Raw genomic sequence first — 23,127 nt, 5'->3', positions numbered from 1 at the left:
AGCTGCCTATTCATCCAAAGTTTGTTTTTTGGAGTGAGTGAGAAAGGCTTGATTCCCAGGGGAAAGAAGGGTCTCTTTGGCCTGAGAGTGAGATTCTAATGGACACCAGGCTTCCTTCCAGGCGGAAAAGAAGGGAACAGTGAAGAGAGGGGGTGGGGCGAAGAGCAAGGAAGTAATGAAAACCATCCATCCATCTCCTGACGTCAGTGGCATGAGAGAGAGAAAAAGAGGGTTTGAAGTTTGGAAGCTTTCCCTGAAGTGCGTCAAGGGGTCTCGTGGGAGGAGCAGCTCTCTCCAAGCTTCACTCTCCATGTTTTGATTTACTTTTTCAGCTCTCTAGTTTCACTTCTGCTTTGCGCAAGCTGAGAGTGTTTATGTAAATGAAATTCAGCTAAAGCAGCTTGATATGCAACAGACTCCTGCCTGCAGTAATGTAAAGTTGGAAAAAGCCCAAAAAGGACTAAAGATGTCCTGAAAAATGTGATGATGATGTTTTATGTGCAGGTGATGGCGGAGCGAACAGCGGCGAAGACCTCCATCTGACCACAACTATCACGCATCTCGATGGTCCCACTGTGGTCTACAAGATGACTGGCAAAGAAGCCCAGGAATAGATTTAACACTGTTACGCAGACTCCCATCTACTCTCTGCTCCACCACTGATGTATATGTAATCAAACAGGCTTCCTCTTTATGTCTGAAGTGGCTCTAAAATGGGATCGACAATCCACCTTGCATGCAATTACCATCACCCCGAAATTGCTCTCTGGCATCAAACCACGAGGTTGTTTAAAAGCCAGTATGTTCCCAAAGTGTCTTTTTGTATTTGTAAAGGCTGAATATCAGCACTCCTATCAGTCCTGTTCATTTCACGGTGGAATTTCTTCTCACATTTCATACTTTATTGTAAACTATGTGGTGTTTGTTAATGTTGCACAATACCTTTCACACAAAGTCTGGTACTGAAAAAGCTGCTTTACAGGGAGACGAAAGCAGTTCTTTGTGGCGTGAGCCGCTGTCGCACTCCTGTGCCATTTGTTTTAAAAACCTGAGCTGACGAAGACCGACTGCAAGATGTTTTAGACACGTGGTTTGATTTTCTGCTTTATTAGGGGGCGTTTTCTCATTCAAGGCGTTCAGAACCTGTCACAAACGTATGTGTCATAGAAAGTAGATCATATGGAGTACTGCTGTCACAATTAGTCATTCAAGTCCTTTTAAAAAAAAACAAACAAAAAAACAAAAAAAAAATATATATATCTCTCACTGGGGAAATGTACAGACCATAGCCACATTGGGAAATGCATACTGTATGTTTATTTGGTTACAATGTCGATATCTATTTTTCATAAAGTGCTTATTTTCAACTTCACAAAATATATGCATCCAGCTCTATCAATATTTTTGAAGTTGATTGTAGCCTATTACACTTTTTTTTTTTTTTAAGTTTAGTCTCTTTTATTTGCTTTTTATGCTGATTTAAATAAAAACTTTTACTTAATGTGTGTATTGTTAAGACTTTTTCTTTTAATTCAGACCAACCAAAGAAATAAAAATGTGTTTTTGTGAAGGGTTTTAATGCATAAACCGTTGGACACTTCTGCTGCACACAGAAAGGAAAGAGTGCGCCTCAGCAAGGCTAACAGCAGAATGACAGTGCTGCTTTCACTTTTGTCAAGTTAGCTGGAGACTTTTGGTGTAACAGGAAACAGATTCAGTGTTTATTCTAAACATTAAGAATAAGGGAAAATCTTTACTGTGTTTCATTGAGAATTTTCTTGCATATCTGCATGTTGGTCCCAGAGAGGACTTTGGTACTCTGAATGCAGCTTTCTGTGTTGCTACTACTGAGTATATCTTGATTAGAAATTTTCTTTCCGGGTTATAGTTGATGTAAAACCAAGTAAAACTGTATTTTTTCTGTGTAGTTTGTTACCAATGCTTTGTTTTGTTTTTCTTTTTAATCCTTATTTTTTACATTAGTTTTTGTTACTGTTGATGTTTAATTTAGTGTTTTTAAATAATATGCTGAGTATTTTTTGGTCTTTTTGTTTTGTTTCGGGTTTTTTTGTTTGTTTGTTTGTTTTAGCATGCATGTAGCATGATTAAACACGTTCAGAGTAGGTAATACAATACAGACAGAACTTTTGAGTTGATTCTCTCATATATACTAACCAGCTGCGTTATTGTGGAAAAGCTGCTTATATCTAACCAGCCATTCCCATGTCATCACACCGAATGCATTAGGCAGGTAAACAAAGTCAAGGCAACATTCTGAAATACAAACCGGACAACAGAATAGGGAAGAAAAAAGATTTAAGTGACTTTGTGGTTGTTGGGTGTCAGGCTGCTCTAAGTAGTTTGGAAACTGATGATCTACTGGGATTTTTCCACACAACCATGTCTGGGGGTTTACAGAGAAAGGTTTGAAAATATCCAGAAATCTGGATTAAAATTGTCTGGTTAATGTCAGAGGACAATGGCTAGACTGCTTCAGGCTCATACTAGAAGAAAATCTCTAAAGGCACCGCGCACTGAATTTTAAAGCAGCAGTAGACGACCACCAGATATCATTCCTGTCAGCTAAAGACAGAAAACGAAGGCTGCAATTCACACAGGAAAAGGGAATCCACCAAAGCACTAGCATGTACCTAATAAAGTGGCCCGTGACTTTAGACTTCCAATTCTCAATGAATATTTACACCAGGACCTCACTAAAATATAAACCATTTCCCGTGTGCTTTAATTTTATTAATTTTTTATAATTAAGAGTGTTTATTAGAAATGCATTTCTCGTTATCTGTGGCAACCGATGCAGAAATAACAGCAAATTTACATTTAAAAGGCCAACTTTACACTTAGCTTTTTAGATTAAATTCGATGTAATAATGCAGTAGCTTAGACTGCTCGACTTTCATTTTATTGTGAAATTTTACGGAAGTCGCGTCTGAGCGGTGGGTAGCTTGAAGCTGGCGGTCGTCCTGCGTTTCGGTTGGTCCGCCTCTCTCCCGACAAAATTCGGCTGTTCTCGACGCAAAGCGTCCAAGTGGAGGAAAAGGAAAGAAAAGGGGGAAGCTGGCGAAGAAGAAAAAGTAAACCACAATTAAAAGAAATTAGCTCTAAACGTCCGCAGAAAGTGAAAGCTGAGCTTGGAAGTCGACGGCGAGGTCTCCGCTGAGCTTGTTTTCCACAGTCTGTGGTGTAAACACGTTAGTGTAGTTCTGACATTGCGCCGTGAGAGACAGAGCTGAGGGAAAGGTCTCCTCCCAGTCTGTTGACGGAGACAGTTTGGCTTCAGTGGAAGGAGACACGGCTATACCTGACTGCACAGTACACCGGCCAGGTAAGACTGCAAACATGTTGATAAAATGTCACATTAGTAGCCGATATAACGAGCTTTACGCTGAAGCAACAGTTGGTCTCAATCTGTTCTACTATGAGACATATTTACTGTCAGCTGCCAGCTTTCACAGTCTCCCTCCGCCTGTGCAACACTTAGGTGGCACCACAGACAGTTTAGACACACAAATGTTATTTCTGCAGTTGTGTGTCTACAAAGAAATGTGTGATTCGTTTGGTATTCAACAGGTGAAAAGCTTTTAACTGAAGGTTTGTTCAACACACTGCTGCCTTCTGCCCCGATTATTCCCCAAAGGCCCCACCTACTGTGTTTGCCACATAGTGACTTATTTTGAAAAGCAGATAGATTATTCTAGAAGAGAAAATAAAACCAAGCCACTTCCTTCATGGCAAATCAGATGTATAATGGGTAGGGACATTACTAGTGTAAGCCCACCACGAACCAGTTCTGAGCCTGGGAAGTGGCTGAGATGTTTACATGGGGCATCAACAGTTCAGGCCATTAGGAGGACAGAATACAGACCAGCCATTGATAAGCCCAACTCATTAGTACCCCATTCACTGCCATCAAAGCTTCCTCTCGACATGAGTGGATCACACCGCACACAGTGGAAGCCCAGGAGCATACATTTCCTGTCTTCACGTTCCTGACATGCCATGAAGTTTTATTTTGAAGGAGTGAACTGCCTCAGAAGTCAGAAGAGATGAAGTGACCGAATCTGTGCCACTGCTTTATCCCATTATAGAAGCTTTTAAGTTTACTGTTTCATTAATGAAGGAACTGACAGCCCTACAGTGCTGGGTCCAGTCATAAGGCTGCTATTATGCTATTACATGGAACAGACTCTTTTAAAAAAAAACAACAACTTATTTTCAGCTCTTTAAAAAAAAAAATGACAGAACAGCTCCTCAGATGAGATTTGGGATGGTTTCAACGTGTTATCACCTAAAAAAAACCCATTGATTCTTTTTTAGCGGCACCCGCTGCATTTGTAGTTGTGTGAGTAGGTTAGCTGGATAGCTGGCAGGATTTAGTATGACGTGTGATGCATGTAAATTGATTAGTAACAGAGGAAGGGGGCTATGTGATCGAGATGGGAACCATGTCCTGCTTAACGCAGCGGTTGGATGAGAGAGGAACGGGGAGGGGAACTCCTTGTAAGCTGCAAGACTGAATGGAGGATCACTTTTGTTTTGTTTCCTTCCTCCTTCCCCATCTGAGCCAAGTTGTGGGATGTGGCCGCACATGCAGCTGTCACCAATGCTGTAATCCTTTATCTGTGAATGGCGTGCATCTCCTCCTCCGACACAGAATGCTGCTTGACTCGATTGGCAGCGAGTTTTTGACAAGCAGGAGGAAAATGCAGCGGTGACCACCGTCTAAGACCAGGATCTGTTTCCTCATAGAGCTCTCTGTGATTCCCCGCAGTGGAGAGTTTTGTTGAAGTAGGAGGCGGTATGTGTGTACGTGCCTGTGTGTGCCTGCTTTCGTGTCTTTTCAGTGATCTCACTACTTCCTTAGTGGGCTGAGATTCACATATTTTTCTCAACATGTTATTCACACGCAGAAACCGGCATGACTTACAGGCTACTGAGTAAATTATATGTTTCTAAAAGTATTTGTGCTAAAGTACATGTTATTACATTCACACCCTTTCTCCTCTCAATTCCTGAGTCCTTTAAGTAACGTGACAACAACCTCATGGAAACACTGATATTTCTTTCAGCGCTGGAATAATTAGTCAGAGAAAGTTAATCACTTTAGCAGGCACCGATTCAATGCTCAGAAAAAGTCTTGAGTCACCCCTCATTTCTTTATACTTTGCTTCCTGGGAGCCAGATGTTCTCGTAAAATTTTAAAATGGACTTGAGCAATATTTCTCCAGGCTCTGTGAAAGCCATTCAAAGTTGTTCTTTGGTCATTAACTGCTATCGCACTCATTTCCAGTCCAGTCCCCGTATATGACCATTTTCAGAGGAATCTTATTTGTTTGATAGTACAGTCAACACAAAGTGATCTTTGAATGATTCACTTAACACAGACCTATGGGTCAATAAAAAATGTATCTAACTCAAGAGATAAACCAGTGATAGCAAAGAACCAATTTTAAAAAGTATTTCTAAGTACTTTGTTACTAGCAGCCTGTGACAAAAACACATGCTTCCATTTCTTCTTCTCCGACTTTAGTTGAATCCTCGAAAAATGCCATGGATAACACAGTTTGACAGGTATAAAATATTTTTTCCACCAATATAATAATTCCCAAAGAAATATTATTCAAAAACATGGGATTTATCAACATATTGTGCAGCATGTCCCTTAAAAATGTGAGGAATCTGGACAAGTCGGAGACAAAAAAGAAGTGGCAGATCTGAAAATAAAGAAGAAAAAAAAACCTATCTTTAGCAGATAAACATTATCTGAAAGTCATGTCCTTAGGAATAGGGGGAAAAATTCAGGAAAGACCTGATACAGGGCCTGAGATATACATGTGGTCATTCAGCTGATCTATCTACTGTTCCCTGAAGCCTCACCAGAAATGGTTTCCTTGGAAGGGTAGCTGTTAAGAGGCTATTCTTAATGAAGGTAAACAGAAACAAAAGGCCAACATATGCAAAATTGCACAAGAAATGGACCGAAAATTGTTGGCAACAGGTCTTATGGATTGATAAATCTAAATTTTAAATATTTGGTTCAAATAATTTTCAGTGAGTACAGAGGAGGTCTGGAGAGTATCTATAGCTGGGGGGCAGGATTGTCATCATTTGGGGCTGCATTTCAGCCAGTACTGAAAGTAGCCGGTCAGATTTTTGATCAACCATGCCATACCAGCTGTTAAGTGTTTAAATTGAAGACGAGGATGTCCCTGAAGAAGCCTGGAAAACTATTCCTCTCAACACCAATTGGTCGCTGCAGATGGCTGCCCCACTGAGCCTGGTTTTGCCAGAGGTTTCTTCCTGTTAAAGAGGAGGTTTTCCTTCACCCTGTTGCCAAGTGCTTGCTCGTAGGGGGTCGTGTGATTTTTGGTGTTTTGTACGGTCTTTTGGTTACAGTATAAAGGAGCTTGAGGAAACAGCTGTTATGATTTGTCACTATATAAATAAAATTGATTTGAATTAAAACTAGAAAGTGCATTTTCTGAAGAAACTGCAGTGTGAATGCTTGAATCTGAATGTATGCACTGAAATGAATTAATTGCTGAATTTTGAGTTAAAAATATTGAATGAGATTAAAAAAAAACAAAAAAAAAAAAACGAATTTAACCTGAAAACAAAGGTGCTGAACTGCTAAAAGCTGAAGGTTACACAGAAGAAGGAGTTGGAAAAAAACTGAAAATGTTTTAAATGTAAATTAGAAAACCCTAAGAAATGAGAAAAGAACATTTAGAGTCAGAAAACATCTGAATGAATATTAAAAGGTCATATTCTTTGAATCACTGAATGACTCAAATGTGATCCCTCCACTTTGATCCACACAGTTTAAAAAGTTTAAATGCCTGAGCTTTGAAAGATACGGTGTTGGAAAGAGAACAACGATGGCGACAATTTGAGGGTAAAATGATGGCTGTAACACTGTGGACACAGCAGCAGTTGAAAGAGAAGTGTTTAAGATGAATCTTGGTACAGTGGCAGGCAGAGCTCGTTAAGCAGGCAGGTGTGAGCCTGGTTGCTATAGTGACCGCACCCAATGGCTCCATACACACGTACACAGACATGCGCCTCACTTTTGCTGCTTAAAATGAACAGAAAAGTCAGGCCGAAACAAATCGTTCCCAAATGAAAAGTAAAAGTCGTATTGACAAAATTCTTTCACCGTGAGCGACAGCAGCTTCTAGTCTACTGAATTCTCAGTTTTCATGCCTGTGGAGTTTATTATATGGACGTGGTGACAGTGGAAAGACACCATGCTCTTCTGATTTTCAAACGAACCTTCTGAGCCATTTTAACATTAGAGTCTATGGAAGAGTTGGAGGGAGGAGGCTGTGCATTGGTGACATTTATGAAAGAACCATAACACCTAGTACAATAGTAAACACATTGGATGAAAGAGGACAGCCATGGCTACATTTTGAGGGTAAAATCATACCTGTAGAGCAAACGCTGCAGACACAGCAGCAGTTTTAAAAAAGATTTTAAGATTAATTTTTTTGCTCCTCTCACTCTAGCAGTTGAGCTCTCTCACTCTAGCCCGAACATTCCGTCCCATACACACCCATTATAAACTCTGAAACGGGTGAAAAAACATCATGAAACTTAAACTGGAACTGAAGAAAAAGTATAATAGATATTGAAAAGATAAATACAAGTTGAATAGTTGAATGTCTTGTCTTCGTTTTAAAGTTTGAATGGTGGCTCTATGTCAACGTATGTTGAAGTAGTAAGAGTTTAAAAATGAGTAAGTTGAATGAGAATTTGAAGGGTCTCCCCATTGAAATACATGGGAAATTTTTGTTGAATAAAGTTGAATAAAATTAAAAATATAAATGTTAAAAATGAGAAAAATAGAAGCAATGTTGTCCAAAATAATAGGAATCTAACGATGTTTGAATGGTTTTTCTAAGTTGAACGGTTTTGAAGGAGTAGGCTTTCAAAAAACGTACGGAAAAATAAAATATAACTAGAAAGTGCATTTTCTGAAGAAACTGCAGTGTGAATGCTTGAATCTGAATGTATGCACTGAAATGAATTAATTGCTGAATTTTGAGTTAAAAATATTGAATGAGATTAAAAAAAAAACAAAAAAAAAAACGAATTTAACCTGAAAACAAAGGTGCTGAACTGCTAAAAGCTGAAGGTTACACAGAAGAAGGAGTTGGAAAAAAGCTGAAAATGTTTTAAATGTAAATTAGAAAACCCTAAGAAATGAGAAAAGAACATTTAGAGTCAGAAAACATCTGAATGAATATTAAAAGGTCATATTCTTTGAATCACTGAATGACTCAAATGTGATCCCTCCACTTTGATCCACACAGTTTAAAAAGTTTAAATGCCTGAGCTTTGAAAGATACGGTGTTGGAAAGAGAACAATAATGGCGACAATTTGAGGGTAAAATGATGGCTGTAACACTGTGGACACAGCAGCAGTTGAAAGAGAAGTGCTTAAGATGAATCTTGGTACAGTGGCAGGCAGAGCTCGTTAAGCAGGCAGGTGTGAGCCTGGTTGCTATAGTGACCGCACCCAATGGCTCCATACACACGTACACAGACATGCGCCTCACTTTTGCTGCTTAAAATGAACAGAAAAGTCAGGCCGAAACAAATCGTTCCCAAATGAAAAGTAAAAGTCGTATTGACAAAATTCTTTCACCGTGAGTGACAGCAATGTCTAGTCTACTGAATTCTCAGTTTTCATGCCTGTGGAGTTTATTATATGGACGTGGTGACAGTGGAAAGACACCATGCTCTTCTGATTTTCAAACGAACCTTCTGAGCCATTTTAACATTAGAGTCTATGGAAGAGTTGGAAGGAGGAGGCTGTGCATTGGTGACATTTATGAAAGAACTGTAACACCTAGGACAATAGTAAACACATTGGATGAAAGAGGACAGCCATGGCTACGTTTTGAGGGTAAAATCATACCTGTAGAGCAAACGCTGAGGACACAGCAGCAGTTTTAAAAAAGATTTTAAGATTAATTTTTTTGCTCCTCTCACTCTAGCAGTTGAGCTGCCTCACTCTAGCCCCAACATTCCGTCCCATACACACCCATTATAAACTCTGAAACGGGTGAAAAAACATCATGAAACTTAAACTGGAACTGAAGAAAAAGTATAATAGATATTGAAAAGATAAATACAAGTTCAATAGTTGAATGTCTTGTCTTCGTTTTAAAGTTTGAATGGTGGCTCTATGTCAATGTATGTGGAAGTAGTAAGAGTTTAAAAATGAGTAAGTTGAATGAGAATTTGAAGGGTCTCCCCATTGAAATACATTATAAATTTTTGTTGAAAAAAGTTGAATAAAATTAAAAATATAAATGTTAAAAATGAGAAAAATAGAAGCAATGTTGTCCAAAAGAATAGGAATCTAACGGTGTTTGAATGGTTTTTCTAAGTTGAACGGTTTTGAAGGAGTAGGCTTTCAAAAAACGTACGGAAAAATAAAATATAATAATAATAAAGATTAGAATAACAATACTGTGAATGCTTTTCAAGCATTCACACTAATAATAACTAGAAAGTGCATTTTCTGAAGAAACTGCAGTGTGAATGCTTGAATCTGAATGTATGCACTGAAATGAATTAATTACTGAATTTTGAGTTAAAAATATTGAATGAGATAAAAAAAAAAAACCCGAATTTAACCTGAAAACAAAGGTGCTGAACTGCTAAAAGCTGAACGTTACACAGAAGAAGAAGTTGGAAAAAAACTGAAAATGTTTTAAATGTAAATTAGAAAACCCTAAGAAATGAGAAAAGAACATTTAGAGTCAGAAAACATCTGAATGAATATTAAAAGGTCATATTCTTTGAATCACTGAATGACTCAAATGTGATCCCTCCACTTTGATCCACACAGTTTAAAAAGTTTAAATGCCTGAGCTTTGAAAGACACGGTGTTGGAAAGAGAACAATAATGGCGACAATTTGAGGGTAAAATGATGGCTGTAACACTGTGGACACAGCAGCAGTTGAAAGAGAAGTGCTTAAGATGAATCTTGGCACAGTGGCAGGCAGAGCTCGTTAAGCAGGCAGGTGTGAGCCTGGTTGCTATAGTGACTGCACCCAATGGCTCCATACACACGACACAGACATGCACCTCACTTTTGCTCCTTAAAATGAACAGAAAAGTCAGGCCGAAACAAATCGTTCCCAAATGAAAAGTAAAAGTCGTATTGACGAAATTCTTTCACCGTGAGCGACAGCAGCTTCTAGTCTACCAAATTCTCAGTTTTCATGTCTGTGGAGTTTATTATATGGACGTGGTGACAGTGGAAAGACACCATGCTCTTCTGATTTTCAAACGAACCTTCTGAGCCATTTTAACATTAGAGTCTATGGAAGAGTTGGAGGGAGGAGGCTGTGCATTGGTGACATTTATGAAAGAACCATAACACCTAGTACAATAGTAAACACATTGGATGAAAGAGGACAGCCATGGCTACGTTTTGAGGGTAAAATCATACCTGTAGAGCAAACGCTGTGGACACAGCAGCAGTTTTAAAAAAGATTTTAAGATTAATTTTTTTGCTCCTCTCACTCTAGCAGTTGAGCTCTCTCACTCTAGCCCCAACATTCCGTCCCATACACACCCATTATAAACTCTGAAACGGGTGAAAAAACATCATGAAACTTAAACTGGAACTGAAGAAAAAGTATAATAGATATTGAAAAGATAAATACAAGTTGAATAGTTGAATGTCTTGTCTTCGTTTTAAAGTTTGAATGGTGGCTCTATGTCAATGTATGTGGAAGTAGTAAGAGTTTAAAAATGAGTAAGTTGAATGAGGATTTGAAGGGTCTCCCCATTGAAATACATTATAAATTTTTGTTGAATTTTTGTTGAATAAAGTTGAATAAAATTAAAAATATAAATGTTAAAAATATGAAAAATAGAAGCAGTGTTGTCCAAAAGAATAGGAATCTAACGATGTTTGAATGGTTTTTCTAAGTTGAACGGTTTTGAAGGAGTAGGCTTTCAAAAAACGTACGGAAAAATAATAAAATATAATAATAATAAAGATTAGAATAACAATACTGTGAATGCTTTTCAAGCATTCACACTAATAATAAAGATTAGAATAACAATACTGTGAATGCTTTTCAAGCATTCACACTAATGAAAGGAAAGCTGCCTCAGAGAGTTTAGCCTGTGTTAGAGAATGGTCATACCAAATACTGACTTTTAAGCTTGTTAGAATTGTAGAAGCTCTGTTTTTGCCTTGTATACTGTATTTTTATAGATGTTTGCAGCTGCTTCAAAAACATCACACAGTTATTTCTAATTTTCCTACCAAAATATAAAGAAATGAGGGGTGGATAAAGACTTTGGATCAGTACTGTATGAGGAATTTGCTGTTTCTGATTCTTCACACTTTTTTAAAGGCTTTTTTTGTTGGCTAAAATGAATATTAAGAGTTATTCAAACCATCATTTCTGAGAAGTAAAAATGCATTTCTCGCCATGTGACATTTTAAAGAAGTAAGCAACCTTCATCAGTGGTATAAATGAGTAATTCTCTCCTACTTAAGTCCTAATTTTCTTTCTCTGATCACTGACAAATAGTAATAATCATCTGATTACTGATTATTCACAATCTATAACAAACTTTGAAATCATTAGTCAGCAATTGCCAGATAGTTGCTTTCGTGTCTTCACGGAAGTAATCATTGTTGAGTGTTGAAAGTGTTGAAAAAAACCAAACATTAGCTGGTCCTGACATCATCGTCAGACACCGAAAATGTTGCATAGTTTACTCTGCAAAGCCGCAGCATTTTATTAATAAATAACTCAAAACAGTCCTTAGATTAAAGGAAAACTTTATTAAATGTCTTGGTAAAATGGTGTAAAACTGGCAACATTTATACTGAAGAAATCAAATAAACAAGGTGATGAGGTGTTTGATATCAGCTTAAACAGAAAGACTCTGTGTTCTGTCAATATTGTGAAATGGCAGATTTCATTAATACATTCCTGATGGATCTTCTATAAAATGTACAGATAGTTTTATGTGTGTTGTCCACTCTTATTTGGCAGTCTCTTATCTCTGCTCTTACGCTGAAGGTCAAAATCCAGAACTTAAAAAAAAAAAGTCTAAACAGTCTCACAGGAGTCTATACAACTCTTTTGATTCACATTCCTGGACATGAATCTTCTCTCTCTTCCTTTTTTGTGTACATGAAGACTATTCTTTATTGTTATTTTGTTTTTTTTTATGAGCCTGGTGTCATATCTATTTACGGGGTCCCTATACATGTACGTGTAAGCATGACTGGCCAGCATATAGTGAAGACAAAGAGCCTTTGTTTAAGTACTTAAGCTGTACTTAAAAACATAATGGTTGATGGTTTTTATCACAGTCCAGGTGATTTTCCTTTGGTAAAAGGCCAAGATCTTTGATGGCTGCCAAGATTTGTTATTAGGATGACAAAGGTTATCATAGTGTGTGTATATATATATATTAGGGGTGCAACGATATTCGTATCGATATTGAACCGTTCAATACAGTGCTTTCGGTTCGGTACGCATATGTATCGAACAATACAACATTTGTAATTTATTTTATCAATTTTCCTTCTGACGATGCTGTCTGTGTTGAGCGCTCAGTGAATCTGTGTTCGACTACTCCGCCTAGGCTGCACTGTCCAGCGCAGATCCACTGAGCGCTCAACACAGACAGCATAGTCAGAAGGAAGAGCGCAGGGCAAGCTAGCGAGACAGAAGTTAAGCTCTCCTTGCAACAGGCAAATTGAACCTCATTCAGATCTGGCGTTTGGAATTATTTTGGTTTTCATGTGACGTATGACCCTGAAGGTAAGCGAGTCATGGACTAAAGTAAAACAGTATGTTGGATGTGCCATGCAATGCTCAATTACATTGGTGTGAACTAGTGTGTTAGCGCAGTTAGCTCGTTAACGTGTTGGCCGTCTAGCCCCATGCACGGAGCGATCGGCGGTAGCTCGTTAAGGAGATTTGCCGTGTTGTGGCGTTAAGGTCATTTCAACGAGATTAACCTGAAAGCACTAGTGGGAACACAACGAATATGACTGCACATTTACGCCGACATCATCCTAGTGCAAAGACAAGTGGAAGCAGACAAAAAACAAGCAAGCATGCTACTAACTTTAGCCGAGTCATTTAGACCGCTGTTAGCACATGATTCTCCTTATGCTGCTGAGAATATAGCCCAGAAGAAGCGGATAGTACAGCTTTTATTTTGGAAAGAGCCATTTCTCTGTAATAAACTCTCTTTTCCAAAGATGAGTGATTCCTCAATCAGATACAGGGCTTGCAATATCGCTAGCCCGACGTCCCGGAGCTAGCGATTTTTTTCAGTCGGGCTACCAAAATCTATCTCTTCCCTGCCCGTCGGGCTATTGTAGGAAAAATATATGTCAATGCTTTTGCATTCTTTCAGAAATGTAGCTGGGTAATTATGTCATTGGCATCGGTGAGCCACTGTCAATATGTGACATATTGAAGTCGCGTTTGAATTTGCGCTTGTTTTTTTGCTTTCACTTTGCAATCGTGCGAACTGTGTATAGAGAGCAACAGCACTGATCTGTGAGTGATGATAATTTGTGCACCAATTCCTCTGACATCGTCTTATTAATCGTTAGCTTACTATGCAAACATGACAAGTGAAATCTCCCGCAGCTTAAACATGTGAGAGGTTGATCGCGCAGAGAATCGCTGAGCTTATGTGAGTGCGTGTGTAAAAGCATTTCAGTTCTGCTGAGCCAAATAAGACAGGTCAGGGTGAAGAAGTGACAGCCAAAGAAAAGCTTACCACAAAACGGAGAAGTTATGACAAATCAGACTATAAGGCAAAAAGAAAGTGCAGCTTTATGGTTTCATGGACAAAATAATTTCTGTGGCTGCAATATGATGAGCTAAATAACCAGGGCTGCACATAAGTGGTCCGCAGGTGCGCATTCGCTGTCAAAATAAAAAACATGCACAAGGGTTAGGGTTAAATTTAAAAACTGTACTTTTGAGTTAAAATATATATATTTATAATTTTAATAAATGACAAATTAAAAATGCATGAACATTTTTTTTGTATCGAAAAAATATCGAACCGTGACACCAAAGTATCGAACCGAACCGAACCGTGAATTTTGTGTATCGTTGCACCCCTAATATATATATGTTTATATATATGTAAAAAAATAAAACTGTTTTCTGGGTTGTCATGCGCCATGTATATGAAGAAATATATTTATTCTATTTTTACAAGACTGAAAAATGTCACTCATGTTAGGGTTTTATGCAGTTTTTCCTCTCTTTTGTTTCACTAAGAACTCCACAACGTTGTCTTTTCAGTGATGATTTTCTTCCACTTCAGCTATACAGTATGCAAAGATACACTCTGAGCCTCAAAGGCTGCTCCAGCTTGATGTTTGCGGTGTGTGTCTGTGTATGCACTGCATTGTGTAAGTTGGTAGTCACAAGGCTGAGCCTACAGTGTCTGGTTTGCTTGAAATTCACCCTACCCAGCAGCAGATGTACTCAGAGGAGTGGTGGTGACACTGCGGATATACAGTCACACCCATGTGTTGGTTTGGCAGCACAGTCACTTGCTTTTATGAAATCCCAGGCATAACTCAGTCCTTTCTTATTGGCTAAAAATGGGCCAACTTGGTGAAACACGTACTTTATAGCCGAAGTGTTTTCTAAGATGCTGTTTTATTAATTAATAATTTTTTTTGTTTTGTGTGTTTCAAAGGTGGTTGTAGATGAAAGTGGTTTATTCACTGCTGCCTTCAGGAAGTGAGGCGCTCTGTGTGCTCATGTACTAATCAGGTTGACATCAGCCTGACATGTACACATTTGCTAAGCAGGAAGTGTTGTCATAGCAACCATCTCAGATAGGTAAGAAAGGTAGCGCGCAGACCTAATTTCCCCCCGTTTCAGTAAATGTGTCAAGGCTTTCTGATTCTGATTCACCGCCGTGTCTCAGCCTTTGCTGACTCTGTCTGCTTGTTGTTTCAAGGATACACTGGTCCCTGAAGCTGGGTTCAAGCTGTAGAGATCCTATTATTGTGTTTGTCAGTCTGAGTGGAGGACACAGGCGACAGACACAAAGGTAAAACTAGTGCCAAACACGGAGCATCTAACATCCATGTGAGAGGAAAAGCCACGGATTTCTTTACCTCTGCAGCTTTCTGCTCAGTGACACAGCTCATATTTTCTTTAAAATAAGCCTTATTTAGCAGTGTAGACAATATTGACTCAAACAAAAAACAGGGTGTGCAATCAGACATGAAGCAGAAATGCTTACTTCGACATCAATAATACTGAATGAAGTCGATCTGTTTCTATTCAGCGACATATTTAAATTTTTCTCTGTTCCAGTGTATAGAAGTATCAGAATTTATGTAGATTTTCAACTGTTCATGGATCTAATAATAGATTGACATCCCTTGCCCAGACTTACAGGGAGTGCAGAATTATTAGGCAAGTTGTATTTTTGAGGAATAATGTTATTATTGAACAACAACCATGTTCTCAATGAACCCCAAAAAACTCATTAATATCAAAGCTGAATGTTTTTGGAAGTAGTTTTTAGTTTGTTTTTAGTTTTAGCTATTTTAGGGGGATATCTGTGTGTGCAGGTGACTATTACTGTGCATAATTATTAGGCAACTTAACATAAAACAAATATATACCCATTTCAATTATGTATGTTTACCAGTGAAACCAATATAACATCTCCACATTCACAAATATACATTTCTGACATTCAAAAACAAAACAAAAACAAATCAGCGACCAATATAGCCACCTTTCTTTGCAAGGACACTCAAAAGCCTGCCATCCATGGATTCTGTCAGTGTTTTGATCTGTTCACCATCAACATTGCGTGCAGCAGCAACCACAGCCTCCCAGACACTGTTCAGAGAGGTGTACTGTTTTCCCTCCTTGTAAATCTCACATTTGATGATGGACCACAGGTTCTCAATGGGGTTCAGATCAGGTGAACAAGGAGGCCATGTCATTAGTTTTTCTTCTTTTATACCCTTTCTTGCCAGCCACGCTGTGGAGTACTTGGACGCGTGTGATGGAGCATTGTCCTGCTTGAAAATCATGTTTTTCTTGAAGGATGCAGACTTCTTCCTGTACCACTGCTTGAAGAAGGTGTCTTCCAGAAACTGGCAGTAGGACTGGGAGTTGAGCTTGACTCCATCCTCAACCCGAAAAGGCCCCACAAGCTCATCTTTGATGATACCAGCCCAAACCAGTACTCCACCTCCACCTTGCTGGCGTCTGAGTCGGACTGGAGCTCTCTGCCCTTTACCAATCCAGCCACGGGCCCATCCATCTGGCCCATCAAGACTCACTCTAATTTCATCAGTCCATAAAACCTTAGAAAAACCAGTCTTGAGATATTTCTTGGCCCAGTCTTGACGTTTCAGCTTGTGTGTCTTGTTCAGTGGTGGTCGTCTTTCAGCCTTTCTTACCTTGGCCATGTCTCTGAGTATTGCACACCTTGTGCTTTTGGGCACTCCAGTGATGTTGCAGCTCTGAAATATGGCCAAACTGGTGGCAAGTGGCATCTTGGCAGCTGCACGCTTGACTTTTCTCAGTTCATGGGCAGTTATTTTGCGCCTTGGTTTTTCCACACACTTCTTGCGACCCTGTTGACTATTTTGAATGAAACGCTTGATTGTTCGATGATCACGCTTCAGAAGCTTTGCAATTTTGAGACTGCTGCATCCCTCTGCAAGATATCTCACTATTTTTGACTTTTCTGAGCCTGTCAAGTCCTTCTTTTGACCCATTTTGCCAAAGGAAAGGAAGTTGCCTAATAATTATGCACACCTGATATAGGGTGTTGATGTCATTAGACCACACCCCTTCTCATTACAGAGATGCACATCACCTAATATGCTTAATTGGTAGTAGGCTTTTGAGCCTATACAGCTTGGAGTAAGACAACATGCATGAAGAGGATGATGTGGACAAAATACTCATTTGCCTAATAATTCTGCACTCCCTGTATTGCCAGTGTTTTATATACAGAAGTTGTTTTAAATATCTTTTAGGTTTTCTTGGTATTTTTTTTCAAGTGTAAGAAATACACAGAAGCTCAGCAGCAAAACATTGAGTCAGCAGTCATATAAAATTGTAGAAGAAGCAATGATATAACTCACACTACTGCAGATCCTCAGGTTCAAGTCTGTCCTGGGCCACTTGCTGGATGTCATTCTGTACTGCCCTGTCCAAAATAATGATGAAAACTCTTCAAAATAGACTTCAAAAATAAAAAACTCATCTAGATTAAAACAAGAAACTTGAATTAGCATGTGTTTTGTTTTTTGTTTTTTGCTATTTTGTTTTTTGATAAATTGCCTAAATCATAGGTGTAATTTGGCCCGCGAAGCCATACCAAATTACTATTAGAGCTGGCCTACTGGTATTATACAGCTAATATATATATTGTTTAGTATTAAGCTTTGCTGTTCCATATTCAGTTTTTCAACTAAACTTGTTTGAGTCCATAAGAAAAAATTCATTCTTATATCTGGAGGAAGTTTTTTTTTTCAATAAATATTAATGTTAGCCCGCGACTTTGTTCCATTTTGAATTTTGGCCCACTGTGTATTTGAGTTTGACACCCCTGGCCTAAATGGTTATTATTGATTTATGCCTCTGGCTTCGGACTCTTTGATTAATTGCCTAACACTTCCAACCTCAGAGACTGAAATCACCAGCTTACTTTATCATTTAAATGCATACTGAGTTGCACAATTTAGATTTTGCTTGACTCAATTTTTGCATTTGTTCCGGTAAAAACAGTGAAAACCACTTTAGGTTGTTTTTTACTGACTTTTGTTCTAAAAAGGAAATTTTAGGCAGTGACTTATGAGAGTTCTTGGTATGCCGTGACTGATGGTACCTGCAAAGCGCTTCGGGCTTGTAATAACATGCCTCTGTAAGCCAAAACTAGATTTTGAACGAATATTTTTGTTGGTGTATGAAAGTCTGCACAAAACCAGCCTATAGTGAGAGTGATTTAACAAGTCAACTCAACAATGCCATCTTGAGTCTGTTCTTTTCCTTATAGCTTCAGGTTAAAGTTTTGTTTTCTTTAACTGTTGAGTAATACCTTAAAACTGATGCTGTAAGTGCACACATTGACATATGAGCCCTTTTTGTGTTGAGGTTGGTGAGCAGGCCTCAGTTTGTTGCCAGTACATAGCTGTTCATCCCGATCTCTGGTTGGACAGGAGAGGGAAAGCAGATAAGATAGGTGTGTTTGGAGTGTAAACTATGTCCAAGGTTGAAGTTCCTTGTAACCTCACTTTAATGTGAGGTTAGATTTGTAGCTGTCCCACAAAGTGTAAAGGTTAGTCGATGGGCTAGGGAGCTCAATGCTCTGCAGTATTTGGGAGGAACCTCTCTACAAAAGAGTTGCCAAAACTTCTTATAACCAATAATTGCATAATTATAAGGGTTAAATGCTTCTAGCTTCCTAGATTTGAGGATTGCTTTCTCAGTAGGCCTTTTTCATACAGTGGGAAAAGCACAGGTGACGGCATTAATGGTGGCTTTGTACTACACTGCTACAGTGTCTCAATACTAAAACCAAGACATTGAAACTGAAGCAATTAAATCCATTTGGGCCATTATTAATGAGCAGTTTCCTATGTGACCTTGTAAATAATGTTTTGTGTATTTTAGTCTTATTTATTCATTTATTTTTGCTATTTCAAATTTGTATAAATGCAGTGGACATTTTGTTTTTACTATTTTTTGATTCTGTGTGCAGATTAAATGCACACATATGTACATTCACCAGACACTTTACTGGGTATACCTTTGCAACTAGTCGTTAACACACATATGTTATTAGTCAATCACGTGGCAGCAATATAATACATTTAGGCATGTAGACACGGTAAACACCGCCTGCTAAAGTTTAACTGAGCATCAGAATGAGGGGAAAAAAGGTGATTTAAGTGACTTTGAATGTAGCATGGTTGTTGGTGTCAGACAGGCTGGCCTGAGTATTTCAGAAACTGCTGAACTGATGGGATTTTCCCACATAACCATCTCTAGGGTTTACAGGGTCCTAAAATATCCAGTGAGCAGCAGTTTCCTGGGTGAAAATGCCTTGTTGATGCCACAGGAGAATGAGCAGACTGCTTTGAGTTGATAGGAAAGCATAACTGACTCTGAGCACAAATCACATGGAACCTTGAAGCTGATGGGCTACAACAGCAGAACACCACACCAGGTACCACTCCTGTCAACTTAGAAACTAAGACTACAATTTAAACAAGCTTAACCAAACTGTACATGTTATCATTAAGGGTGCAACGATACTCATATCGATATTGAACCGTTCAATACAGTGCTTTCGGTTCGGTACGCATATGTATCGAACAATACAACATTTGTAATTTATTTTATCAACTTTCATTCTGACGATGCTGTCTGTGTTGAGCGCTCAGTGAATCTGCGTTCGACTACTCCGCCTAGGCTGTACTGTCAAGCGCAGATCCACTGAGCACTCAACACAGACAGCATCGTCAGAAAGAAGAGCGCAGGGCAAGCTAGCGAGACAGAAGTTAAGCTCTCCTTGCAACATGGCAAATTGAACCTCTCCCACCCTCATTCAGATCTGGCGTTTGGAATTATTTTGGTTTTCATGTGAGGTATGACCCTGAAGGTAAGTGCGTCATGGACTAAAGTAAAACAGTATGTTGGATGTGCCACGCAATGCTCAATTACATGGGTGGGAACTAGTGTGTTAGCGCAGTTAGCTCGTTAACGTGTTGGCCGTCTAGCCCCACACTCTGGGCGATCAGGGGTAGCTCATTAACGGAGATTTGCCGTGTTGTGGCGTTAACGTCATTTCAACGAGATTAATGCTGACAGCACTAGTGGGAACACAACGAATATGACTGCGTGTTTACGCCGACATCATCCTAGTGCAAAGACAAGTGGAAGCAGACAAAAACAACAAGCATGCTATCTATGAAGCGCCTTGAGGCGACTTTTGTTGTGATTTGGCGCTATATAAATAAAAATTGAATTGAATTGAATGCATGCTACAAACTTTACCCGAGTCATTTAGATTGCCGTTAGCACATGATTCTCCTTATGGGGACCTGATATGTTTAATATTGTGGCGAGCTCAGACAAGGTGGAGACGGAGGTGTCGTTTGGTCTTGCTTCCCGTGAGCTAGCCAGGGAGCACAGCCGTTTATTGACATCTGCAGAAGAACACTGCCGCTAGCTAACTGCTCAGCGCGGCAACAGCACAGCAACAACAACACACAGGGCGCCCTCTGACCCCGGAAGGACACACCGTCGCAGAGAGAGGGCGTCACCCGTCACTATGGCAACATAAACAAAACATAACTGTACAAACAGAACCCCGAACAGCACTGACCCGCTACATAGCCCCCACCTAAGGGGTCAGTCGTCCCCGACGACCCCATTACCCCACACAAAGTCCTGCAAATGTCCAGGTGCCCTCTTTTGGCGCACCGGCCGGTCACGACCGGCGGGGGAAAAGTCACTCGGGTCAGAACATGGGGTGCCACCATCATCCCACTTCTGACACCAATGTGGTGAGCTCAGACAACGAGGAGACGGAGGTGTCGTTTGGTCTTGCTTCCCGTGAGCTAGCCAGGGAGCACAGCCGTTTATTGACATCTGCAGAAGAACACTGCCGCTAGCTAACTGCTCAGCGCGGCAACAGCACAGCAACAACAACAACACACAGGGCGCCCTCTGACCCCGGAAGGACACACCGTCGCAGCGAGAGGGCGTCATCCGTCACTATGGCAACATAAACAAAACATAACTGTACAAACAGAACCCCAAACAGCCCTGACCCGCTACAATATGCTGCTGAGAATATAGCCCAGAAGAAGCGGATAGTATAGCTGTTATTTTGGAAAGAGCCATTTCTCTGTAATAAACTCTCTTTTCCAAAGATGAGTGATTCCTCAATCAGATACAGGGCTTGCAAAATCGCTAGCCCGACGTCCCGGAGCTAGCGATTTTTTCAGTCGGGCTACCAAAATCTATCTCTGCTCTGCCCGTCGGGCTATTGTAGGAAGGAAAAATATATGTCAATGCTTTTGCATTCTTTCAGAAATGTAGCTGGGTAATTATGTCATTGGCATCGATGAGCCACTGTCAATATGTGACATATTGAAATCGCGTTTGAATTTGCGCTTGTTTTTTGCTTTCACTTTGCAATCGTGCGAACTGTCTATAGAGAGCGACAGTACTGATCTGTGAGTGATGATAATTTGCGCACCAATTTCTCTGACATCGTCTTATCAATCGTTAGCTTACTATGCAAACATGACAAGTGAAATCTCCCGCAGCAAGCTTAAACATATGAGAGGTTGATCGCGCAGAGAATCGCTGACCGTTATGTGTGTGTGTGTGTGTGTGTGTGTGTGTAAAAGCAGCAGGATTTATACTTTAGTTCTGCTGAGCCAAATAAGACAGGTCAGAGTGAAGAAGTGACAGCCAAAGAAAAGCTTACCACAAAATGGAAAAGTTATGACAAATCAGACTATAAGGCGAAAAGAAAGTGCAGCTTTATGGTTTCATGGACAAAATAATTTCTGTGGCTGCAATATGACGAGCTATATAACCAGGGCTGCACATAAGTGGTCAAAATAAATAAAAAAACGCACACAAGATATGAAGTTGCAACGCGTGTTTGCATACATAAGATTTTCTGGAGGAGGATAGACATTTGTTTAGAACTCTAAAAGATGTCGAAGAAGCTCCTTTAAGCAATTACTTTGGTGTTCCTCCACCTCCAAACAAATGTCAGAAGGAGTCCGAACCACAAAAGAAGCACGTATTCTCGGAAAAGTGGTTGCAGGAGGTGAGCTGGCTTCAAACAAATGATGAATGCACAGAGATGTGGTGCGGAATGTGCCGTGAAAATCCCACTCTAGCGAACAAAAACAGTGCTTTTTATATGGATGCAAACGCGCGTTGCAACTTCTTATCTGGTGCGCGTCTTTTATTTTGACAGCGAATGCGCACATGCGGACCACTTATGTGCACCTGTGTAAATAACATAATGTTCTGCCAGGTGTGTTGTTGGTTTTCTATCGATTTCTGAGTCGACAAGCACCTTTGTTACTGGGACCAGTCATTTTAAGAAAGGCCCCCATTAGAACCCATGAGAAATGCAAGAAATGCATTATTGCTCAGTCTGCAATATCTTTCCCAGAACAAACACCAATTGCAAATAACATACTAAAAATAAACCTGAAAAATCTGTTTAGAACAGCGTACTATGTTGCAAAGAGTGAACTACCACTGGCAAAATTTAGCAGTCTTTGCAAACTTCAAAAAGCAAATGGCCTAGATCTTGGTTCCACTTGTCTCTTACCCGTGACTTCAGCGGAAATTTCAAATTCAGGATCTGACACAGACTGATTCATGTCCTACACAGTTCTTACAAGTTCATAGAAATTTCTGTTCAATTAGAACCAAGTATTTGAGTTGATGATTGTAATTTTTATACAATGTTGTAATTTGTTTTTCAACAATTTTTTTGATTAATGTTTTGTTTCCTTTACAATATTATACTTTAATGTATAACATTGTAAAGGAAACAAAACATCAATCAAAAAATTACTCTCTTTTTTATTCGGGCTACTTACATTTATTTTGGGCTACCAAAAACTGAAGAGTCCCTGCTCGAAGGGCTACCAGTGATTTTGAAATTTTGAGAGCCCTGAGATATATTTATTTTTTTTTATTACTTTTGTTTCAGCAACATTCAATTTAAAAACTGTACTTTTGAGTTAAAATATATATTTATAATTTTAATAAATGACAAATTAAAAAGGCATGAACATTTTTTTGTATCGAAAAAATATCGAACCGTGACACCAAAGTATCGAACCGAACCGAACCGTGAATTTTGTGTATCGTTGCACCCCTAGTTATCATATGTGATGACTTAATTTCTGCTGCAACATTCAGATAGTAGGGTCACAGTTAGATGTAAGAAACATGAAAGCAGTCCATCCTGCCTCGTATCAATAGTTCGGTGGAGGTTTAATGGTGTTGGGGATATTTTCTTGGCACACGTTGGACCCTTTAACC

At 39.4% G+C, this 23,127-nt stretch overlaps 2 protein-coding genes across 3 annotated transcripts in view; both read left to right on the top strand.

The window, feature by feature from the left end:
* wls (Wnt ligand secretion mediator) overlaps positions 1-1,505 on the top strand; it is a 32,583-nt gene extending 31,078 nt beyond the window's left edge. The window contains exon 12 of the mRNA XM_085439703.1: positions 505-1,505. Coding sequence (XP_085295829.1) covers positions 505-614 — 110 coding nt within the window. The 3' untranslated portion in view covers positions 615-1,505. The remainder of the gene's footprint in view (positions 1-504) is intronic.
* A 1,443-nt stretch (positions 1,506-2,948) lies between these two features.
* gng12a (guanine nucleotide binding protein (G protein), gamma 12a) overlaps positions 2,949-23,127 on the top strand; it is a 45,601-nt gene continuing 25,422 nt past the window's right edge. Inside the window, exons 1-3 of one of the 2 annotated variants that reach the window (XM_085438450.1) lie at positions 2,949-3,343; positions 14,750-14,895; positions 15,017-15,109. The gene's annotated coding sequence lies outside the window, so the exon portion shown is untranslated. The remainder of the gene's footprint in view (positions 3,344-14,749; positions 14,896-15,016; positions 15,110-23,127) is intronic. The other variant, XM_085438449.1, reaches the window with a different exon arrangement.

The sequence above is a fragment of the Copadichromis virginalis genome, linkage group LG18, assembly GCF_057382275.1.
Source record: "Copadichromis virginalis isolate Kocher_CV1m ecotype Utaka linkage group LG18, C_Virginalis_male_GT1.1, whole genome shotgun sequence".
Classification (NCBI taxonomy): Eukaryota; Metazoa; Chordata; class Actinopteri; order Cichliformes; family Cichlidae; genus Copadichromis; species Copadichromis virginalis.
Note: the sequence above shows the minus strand (reverse complement) of the source record. Positions and strands in the feature narration are given on the sequence as shown.